This window comes from Perca flavescens, chromosome 10, assembly GCF_004354835.1.
Source record: "Perca flavescens isolate YP-PL-M2 chromosome 10, PFLA_1.0, whole genome shotgun sequence".
NCBI lineage: Eukaryota > Metazoa > Chordata > Actinopteri > Perciformes > Percidae > Perca > Perca flavescens.
The window spans coordinates 439,768-449,767 of record NC_041340.1 but is presented as its reverse complement, the minus strand read 5'-3'; the positions used below and the strand labels follow the sequence as shown (position 1 = coordinate 449,767).

The following is a 10,000-nucleotide window of genomic DNA, read 5'->3' as shown; positions in this document are numbered from 1 at the left end:
TCCACATGGAACCAACATGGAGTATGTTCATGTAACATGGAACAATTCCTTAATTATTTAGGATTGGCAGCCACGCAAACACCTCATAACGCTTAGAGTAAGCTACTAGAGGTTGACCGATAGTGGATTTTACCGATACAGATAGCTAGGTTGGGCCGTATTTGCCGATAACCGATTAATCGACCGATAGTATTTAGAACCGATACTGGATAAAAACAAACATGACACTCCAACTAAAACAGTGCTGAACTTTATTATAAAAATAAAAACATGCTAAATGAAATAAATATAAATATTGAAGTCAATAAAAGACATTCATTCAAACTGAAACAAAAAGTAATAAATAACAAATAAAAACAGTTAAACTGTCGGTTTAGAGCGGTAACAGACGATCTCTGACCTGGAGGGATCTATATACTCTCTGTTCTCGCTTGGATGCCCATATAAGGCGTAATGTGTGACGGACCGGCCTTCCCATTGGTTGAAAACATAAACAAAGGCATCATGGGAGATTCCCTTGTCGGTAGCACCTACTGTATATGGGTAGCACGGAGTTAGCGGCAGAAATGACCGAAAACTTGATGAATTATGGACATCATGGACAGGGGCGAGTTTTTCCTCGCCACTGTCTTGATATCTGGGAAATATCTGGAAAGGAGATGGAGACTGAACAAATGCTCTGTCGCACTGCTTGCTCTTCAGGGAATTACTGGAATTGTTGGGGCTTTGTAAATTATAGAGTGTGGTCTAGACCTACTCTATCTGTAAAGTGTCTTGAGATAACTTTTGTTATGATTTGATACTATAAATAAAATTGAATTGAATCAAGTGGATAAATCTTGGATGTAACAGTTTGGATTTAATGCTCAACAACCCAGAAAAAAGGCCCAAGTTCCAGGCTGGATAGAAGATCACCTGTAAAGGCTAGAAAGAGCCTCTAGAGGAGCCATTGTAATGCATGATGTAAAGGCTAGAAAGAGCCTCTAGAGGAGCCATTGTAATGCATGATGTAAAGGCTAGAAAGACCCTCTAGAGGAGCTATTGTAATGCATGATGTAAAGGCTAGAAAGACCCTCTAGAGGAGCTATTGTAATGCATGATGTAAAGGCTAGAAAGAGCCTCTAGAGGAGCTATTGTAATGCATGATGTAAAGGCTAGAAAGAGCCTCTAGAGGAGCTATTGTAATGCACGATGTAAAGGCTAGAAAGACCCTCTAGAGGAGCTATTGTAATGCACGATGTAAAGGCTAGAAAGACCCTCTAGAGGAGCTATTGTAATGCACGATGTAAAGGCTAGAAAGACCCTCTAGAGGAGCTATTGTAATGCATGATGTAAAGGCTAGAAAGACCCTCTAGAGGAGCTATTGTAATGCATGATGTAAAGGCTAGAAAGACCCTCTAGAGGAGCTATTGTAATGCATGATGTAAAGGCTAGAAAGAGCCTCTAGAGGAGCTATTGTAATGCATGATGTAAAGGCTAGAAAGACCCTCTAGAGGAGCTATTGTAATGCATGATGTAAAGGCTAGAAAGAGCCTCTAGAGGAGCTATTGTAATGCATGATGTAAAGGCTAGAAAGACCCTCTAGAGGAGCTATTGTAATGCATGATGTAAAGGCTAGAAAGAGCCTCTAGAGAACAGCAGACCCTTCTCAGCTCTCGTGTACTGTGTAATGAATTACAGCTCCAGCAACGGACGCAACCAGGAAAAACTATCGGTATGGATTTTTGCCGATAACGATAGTTCCACCAATCAACTATCGGTGCCGATTAATCGGTCTACCTCTATAAGCTACATTTAAACACATCATGACATCGCCACACTACATTATAGTACATTACACTACATTTTTGTAGAGAAGGGGTCTCAAACTCAATTTACCTGGGGGCTGCTCGAGGGAGGGTGTGGGTCTGGCTGGGCCGCATCACGTATTCAACAGAAGTTCTTATTTAAATCTTGTTGGCTCAATAGACATGTTTTAAGCTTGGCGACCCGGTTCTTTCTCTCATCTCGCTGGTATTTTGTATGCTCCTCAGCATGTTTAGTTGAGTAATGACATCTGATGTCATACTCCTTATACACCTCAACTTTCTCTGTGCACATGAGACACGTAGGGGTGCCCCTGTGCTCGATAACAAAATATTCTGTCTCCCACTTTCACTGAAATTGCCTGAGCTCGTCGCCAACCTCTCTCTTCACGCCACGTTTTGAGAGATACATGACTGGAACTGGGTGAAGACATATTTTCTGTTACTCCGGAACACGTTTCAACCAAGTGACTAACGTTGATACTTCACCAGGTACTTCGCTGTTGGCTAGCTTGACAACCGTTGACAACAAACGCCGCAGGAAGCTGTCACGAGACTAGCTACGGCAGTGTAAGAAATAAAAATAATCAGTCAAGCTGGCTATGCTTTATGAGGATACAAATCATAGTTGAATTATAGTTGTGTTTAGTGGAAGAGCACTGTGACAGCTTAGTCATGCAAAATGAGAAAAGGATACTGTTGTACAGCAGCACTGTATGACGGTGGTCAGAAAGCAACAAGAGTGCAGCAACAAAGTTAATATCAGTTTGATATCAGTTTGACTATTAAAGTTACTTCTCAACCTGTGACGGACAACAGCGGTGCATTGTTCTCTCTGACCATCAGCAGAGTTAAAGTCTGCCTAACAGCTGATGAATCAAAATGCTCTTAGAGACTGATATATGAATTCATGTATAAACCAGAAAATTCAGTCTGATGAGAGAAGCCTGTTTCCTGCTCAACTCGGACCCGTGTACACGTTTGTGCTCTTATGATTTTACTTAAATAAATACTTGTTAAACTTTTAAATCCTCTCCTTGCCTACTTAGTGGATTTTGAAACGCACAGTAGCCCGTAAGTGATAAAAAAAATAATAATAAAAGCGTGGCAAGTGCGGCACACACAAGGACTTAGCAGAAAGGTGCGTTTCAGATCAACGCGGGGGCCACACTGACACTAAACTTTGATGTCATGAAGGGAAGGCCACAAAATATCATCCCACGGGCCTCAATTGGCCCCCGGGCCGCGAGTTTAAGACCCATGATGTAGAGTTTAGGTCCGTGTAATGCTCATCTGTTCAATTCTCTAAGCACAAACGGACATTTGGAAAAATGACAAATGGGTTCAAATATCCAATATTTTTTGACAAATAAAAAATTTTGATCTTTAAACTGTTTTTCCAATTTTCTGTTTTTTATTCAGAGGATCAGAAATTAAAAAAATTACAAAATTGCATCTGAGCTCCAATTATTCATAATACTGCCATGGTATTCTCTCCCTCTTGTTTGTGGAACATGCAGCTCATTAACTGCATATGGACCAAAGAAACTAAAACTGATAAGAGTTTGGTTTCGAGTGGGGGGGCTAGGTGGAACGAGGAAGAGAATACCATGGCAGTATTGAATAATTGGAGCCCAGACGCAATTTTGTAATTTTCTCAATTTCTGATCCTCTGAATAAAAAACAGAAAATTGGAAAAACAGTTTAAAGATCCAAATTTTTGAATTTGTCAAGGTGGAAAAAAGTGGATATTTGAACCCATTTTTCTGTTTTTCCAAATATGCGTTTGTGCTTCAAAAAATTTACTGATAAGAGTTACACTGACCAGTTTATTAACATGCTTTTATTTCATCTAAAAAGTGAAATATCTTTGACGTTATGATTGCATGTATCATAGAGTCTTCTCACTCACAGTTGACAGTCGACATAAAACCCTAAAAAAAAGTCAGCAAAGAAGTTTGGTAGCCATCATAGAAAAAAAGCGGCAAAAAATGCTAGAAAAAGTGGCAAAAACATCACAGAAAGCGCCAAAATCTTCGAAAAAAATGTGACAAAAACTTTAAAAAAGTGAAAAAAAGTAGGTGGGCTGATTTGCATTTTTTGTGAACCCAAATTGATCTGCGGGCCGGATTTGGCCCCAACACGTACAGAAGGTCTGATCTAGCATCTACCCTGCACCAAAACCACTCGATAGGGGTCATGAAAAAGATCGAGGTGTGAATCAAAACACTCGCAAGGAAGTGATGTCATACCCCCCTGAGGAGACAGGAAGTGATGTCATACCTCGTGGATGACCCTCTGCGTGGCGGGGGTGTGGGGCGTGTACAGGATCTTCCCCAGCAGCAGGGGCTTCAGGGCCTGCCAGATCATCCTGGACATCGGGTTAGAGTCCATGTTCTGGACCAGACTGTTACAGTAGGGAGCTGACACAGAGACACACACACACACACACACACACACACACACACACACACACACACACACACACACACACACACACACACACACACACACACACACACACACACACACACAGAGAGAACACACACACACACACACAGACACACACACACACACACACACACACACACACACACACACACACACACACACACACACACACAGAGACACACAGAGAGACACACACACACACACACACACACACACAAATACACACACACACACAGACACACACACACACACACACACACACACACACACACATCAGATCAGTGTATTAACTCAGCATTTTAGGCAGAATGGGACTCTAGTATAAACAGGTCTGGACCAGAACATCTCTAGTATGGTATAAACAAGTCCGGACCAGAACCTCTCTAGTATGGTGTAAACAGGTCCGGACCAGAACATCTCTAGTATAAACAGGTCTGGACCAGAACATCTCTAGTATGGTATAAACAGGTCTGGACCAGAACCTCTCTAGTATGGTATAAACAGGTCTGGACCAGAACCTCTCTAGTATGGTATAAACAGGTCTGGACCAGAACCTCTCTAGTATGGTATAAACAGGTCCGGACCAGAACATCTCTAGTATAAACCGGTCTGGACCAGACTCTCTCTAGTATAAACAGGTCTGGACCAGAACATCTCTAGTATGGTATAAACAGGTCTGGACCAGAACCTCTCTAGTATGGTATAAACAGGTCCGGACCAGAACATTTCTAGTATAAATAGGTCTGGACCAGAACCTCTCTAGTATGGTATAAACAGGTCTGGACCAGACTCTCTCCAGTATAAACAGGTCTGGACCAGAACATCTCTAGTATAAACAGGTCTGGACCAGAACATCTCTAGTATAAATAGGTCTGGACCAGAACCTCTCTAGTATGGTATAAACAGGTCCGGACCAGAACATCTCTAGTTTAAACAGGTCTGGACCAGACTCTCTCCAGTATAAACAGGTCCGGACCAGAACATCTCTAGTATAAACAGGTCTGGACCAGAACCTCTCTGGTATGGTATAAACAGGTCTGGACCAGAACATCTCTAGTATAAACAGGTCTGGACCAGAACATCTCTAGTATAAATAGGTCTGGACCAGAACCTCTCTAGTATGGTATAAACAGGTCTGGACCAGAACCTCTCTAGTATAAACAGGTCTGGACCAGAACATCTCTAGTATAAATAGGTCTGGACCAGAACATCTCTAGTATAAACAGGTCTGGACCAGAACATCTCTAGTATAAATAGGTCTGGACCAGAACCTCTCTAGTATGGTATAAACAGGTCTGGACCAGACTCTCTCTAGTATAAACAGGTCTGGACCAGAACCTCTCTAGTATAAACAGGTCTGGACCAGAACATCTCTAGTATAAACAGGTCTGGACCAGAACATCTCTAGTAGAAACAGTAACTAGAGTGATTAAAGTAACTAGAGTAACTAGAGTAACCAGAGTAACTAAAGTAATTAGAGTAAGTAGAGTAACTAAAGTAACTAAACTAAAGTAACTAGAGTAATTAAAGTAACTACAGTAAATAGAGTAAGTTGAGTAACGAGAGTAACTAGAGTAACTAGAATAACTAAAGTAACCAGAGTAACCAGAGTAACCAGAGTAACTAAAGTAATTAGAGTAACTAAAGTAACTAAACTAAAGTAACTACAGTAATTAAAGTAACTACAGTAACTAGAGTAAGTTGAGTAACGAGAGTAACTAGAATAATTAAAGTAACTAGAGTAACTAAAGAAGAGTGGGAGGTTACTGCAGGTAAGTCTAGTATAAACGGGCCTGGACCAGAACCTAACGGGCCTGGACTTACTTGAGGAGTTGTCGTAGAGCGCGGCAGCCTCGTCCTCGGTGCTGTTGCCGTGGTTACCGAACAGGGCCTTGTAGTTGCTGTCCTCGTACCAGTTCAGGGACTTGATCTGCAGGCCCCCCCCCTCGGGGTGGCCACACACGATCCGGGACACGGCCTGGTACATGGTGCTGGGGGAGGAGGTGGCGTTCTGGGTCAGGAACACGATCTCGTTCCTCAGGTCCACCCAGCTGTTCATACCGGCCAGCTGTACACACAGTACACACAGTACATTAGATACTAGTACTACAGCTGTTCATACCGGCCAGCTGTACACACAGTACACACAGTACATTAGATACTAGTACTACAGCTGTTCATACCGGCCAGCTGTACACACAGTACACACAGTACATTAGATACTAGTACTACAGCTGTTCATACCGGCCAGCTGTACACACCTATAGACCTATAGACTGATACAGGACCTATAGACTGATACAAGACCTATAGACTGATACAAGACCTATAGACTGATACAGGACCTATAGACTACAACAGGACCAATAGACTGATACAGGACCTATAGACTAATACAGGACCTATATACTGATACAAGACCTATAGACTGATACTGATACAATACCTATAGACTGATACAGGACCTATAGATTGATACAGGACCTATAGATTGATACAGGACCTATAGACTGATACAGGACCTATAGACTAATACAGGACCTATAGACTGATACAGGACCTATAGACTGATACAGGACCTATAGATTGATACAGGACCTATAGACTGATACAGGACCTATAGACTGATACAGGACCTATAGACTGATACAATACCTATAGGCTGATACAGGACCTATAGACTGATACAGGACCTATAGACTGATACAAGACCTATAGACTGATACAAGACCTATAGACTGATACAAGACCTATAGACTGATACAAGACCTATAGACTGATACAAGGACCTATAGACTGATACAAGACCTATAGACTGATACAAGGACCTATAGACTGATACAAGAATACCTAAAATGATACAGGACCTATAGACTGATACAGGACCTATTTTCAAACCATAAAAACATCAAAATTCAAGGATCTTCAAGGATTTCAAGCACCTTTACGAACCTCGTGTACTATTACTGTTACATACTAGTACTACAGCTGTTCATACCGGCCAGCTGTACACACACACACACACACACACACACACACACACACACACACAACTATTTCTACCATTTATTGATTATATTTAGCTTAATATCGTTTAAGTCTCCATAGAAACCAGAGGAGTCAGCTGCTCCGTGTGTTTACAGAGTTTAATGTCCTCAACATGAACCCTTACTCACCACAAACAGCTGACACTCACTTCCTGTTTCTATCTGATGACACTTCCTGTTTCTGTCTGATGACATCAGCAGGTCAGGACATCATTTAGACAGAAAGGCATTCTGGGAAAGTCCAAACTTCCAAACACAACAACTTTCACAATAAAAGCTTCCAAACACAACAACTCTTTCACAATAAAAGCTCCCAAACACAACAACTCTTTCACAATAAAAGCTTAAAACATGTTCTATCAGCGGGCCGGTAATACTCCATTAAAGGCAGTTAATGAATACCGTTGGGTGGGAATCTGCAGAGTAACAAGAGTAACTACAGTAACTAGAGTAACTAGAGTAACTAGAGTAACCAGAGTAACTAGGAGTAACTAGAGAAGAGTGGGAAGTTACTGCAGGTCGACTCTGAGATTTGAGCAGAAGTGAAACTGACTCGACTAATCTGAGGGAAAGGTGTTCTCATTTCTTCAACCAAACTACACACAGCAGTCACGTTCTCACTTCAGCCCTGTGTGTGTGTGTGTCTGTGTGTGTGTCTGTCTGTGTGTGTGTGTGTGTGTGTGTGTGTGTGTGTGTGTGTGTGTCTGTGTGTGTGTCTGTGTGTGTGTGTGTGTGTGTGTGTGTCTGTGTGTGTGTGTGTGTGTGTGTGTGTGTGTGTCTGTCTGTGTGTGTCTGTGTGTGTGTGTGTGTGTGTGTGTGTGTGTGTGTGTGTGTGTGTGTGTGTGTGTGTGTGTGTGTGTGTGTGTGTGTGTGTGTGTGTGTGTGTGTGTGTGTGTGTGTGTGTGTGTGTGTGTGTGTGTGTGTGTGTGTGTGTGTGTCTCTGTGTGTGTGTGTGTGTGTGTGTGTGTGTGTGTGTGTGTGTGTCTCTGTGTGTGTGTGTGTGTGTGTGTGTGTGTGTGTGAGTGTGTGTGTGTGTGAGAGAGTGTGTGTGTGTGTGTCTCTGTGTGTGTGTGTCTGTGTGTGTGTGTGTGTGTGTGTGTGTGTGTGTGTGAGAGTGTGTGTGTGTGTGAGTGTGTGTGTGTGTGTGTGTGTGTGTGTGTGTGTCTGTGTGTGTGTGTGTGTCTGTGTGTGTGTGTGTGTGTCTGTGTGTGTGTGTGTGTGTGTCTGTGTCTGTGTGTGTGTGTGTGTGTGTGTGTGTGTGTGTGTGTGTGAGAGTGTGTGTCCTCAGGGTGAACAAATCAAACTGGGTTATGCTGACTGAACTTTACTCTCGGACAAACAGATCTTTATCAGAAACTGTTGACTGCACCATCTGGTTGTTTTAACACATGTAACACAGACCAACTGTCCCCAGTTAATACCCAGTGTGTCCCCAGTTAATACCCAGTGTGTCCCCAGTTAATACCCAGTGTGTCCCCAGTTAATACCCAGTGTGTCCCCAGTTAATACCCAGTGTGTCCCCAGTTAATACCAAGTGTGTCCCCAGTTAATACCCAGTGTGTCCCCAGTTAGTCCCCAGTTAATACCAAGTGTGTCCCCAGTTAGTACCCAGTGTGTCCCCAGTTAGTCCCCAGTTAATACCAAGTGTGTCCCCAGTTAGTCCCCAGTTAATACCCAGTGTGTCCCCAGTTAGTCCCCAGTTAATACCCAGTGTGTCCCCAGTTAATACCCAGTGTGTCCCCAGTTAGTCCCCAGTTAATACCCAGTGTGTCCCCAGTTAGTACCCAGTTAATACCCAGTGTGTCCCCAGTTAGTCCCCAGTTAATACCAAGTGTGTCCCCAGTTAATACCCAGTGTGTCCCCAGTTAATACCCAGTGTGTCCCCAGTTAGTCCCCAGTTAATACACAGTGTGTCCCCAGTTAATACCCAGTGTGTCCCCAGTTAGTCCCCAGTTAATACCCAGTGTGTCCCCAGTTAATACCCAGTGTGTCCCCAGTTAGTCCCCAGTTAATACACAGTGTGTCCCCAGTTAATACCCAGTGTGTCCCCAGTTAATACCCAGTGTGTCCCCAGTTAGTACCCAGTTAATACCCAGTGTGTCCCCAGTTAGTCCCCAGTTAATACCAAGTGTGTCCCCAGTTAATACCCAGTGTGTCCCAGTTAATACCCAGTGTGTCCCCAGTTAGTCCCCAGTTAATACCCAGTGTGTCCCCAGTTAATACCCAGTGTGTCCCCAGTTAGTCCCCAGTTAATACCCAGTGTGTCCCCAGTTAATACCCAGTGTGTCCCCAGTTAATACCCAGTGTGTCCCCAGTTAGTCCCCAGTTAATACACAGTGTGTCCCCAGTTAATACCCAGTGTGTCCCCAGTTAATACCCAGTGTGTCCCCAGTTAGTACCCAGTTAATACCCAGTGTGTCCCCAGTTAGTCCCCAGTTAATACCCAGTGTGTCCCCAGTTAATACAAAGTGTGTCCCCAGTTAATACCCAGTGTGTCCCCAGGTAATACCCAGTGTGTAAATTCAATTCAATTTTATTTATAGTATCAAATCATAACATAGGTTATCTCAAGACACTTTACAGATAGAGTAGGTCTAGACCACACTCTATAATTTACAAAGCCCCATCAATTCCAACAATTACAGTAATTCCCAGTGCGACAGTGGCGAGGAAAAACTCCCTCTAAGTTAATACCCA

The 10,000-nt window shown here is 43.0% G+C and overlaps 1 protein-coding gene across 1 annotated transcript in view; it reads right to left on the bottom strand.

Moving 5' to 3' along the window:
• Window positions 1-10,000, bottom strand: part of LOC114563296 (ATP-binding cassette sub-family A member 1) — a 66,110-nt gene that overhangs the window by 28,796 nt on the left and 27,314 nt on the right. The window contains exons 10-11 of the mRNA XM_028590140.1: window positions 6,081-6,324; window positions 4,089-4,228 (exon numbers count right to left, since the gene is read on the bottom strand). Coding sequence (XP_028445941.1) covers window positions 4,089-4,228; window positions 6,081-6,324 — 384 coding nt within the window. The remainder of the gene's footprint in view (window positions 1-4,088; window positions 4,229-6,080; window positions 6,325-10,000) is intronic.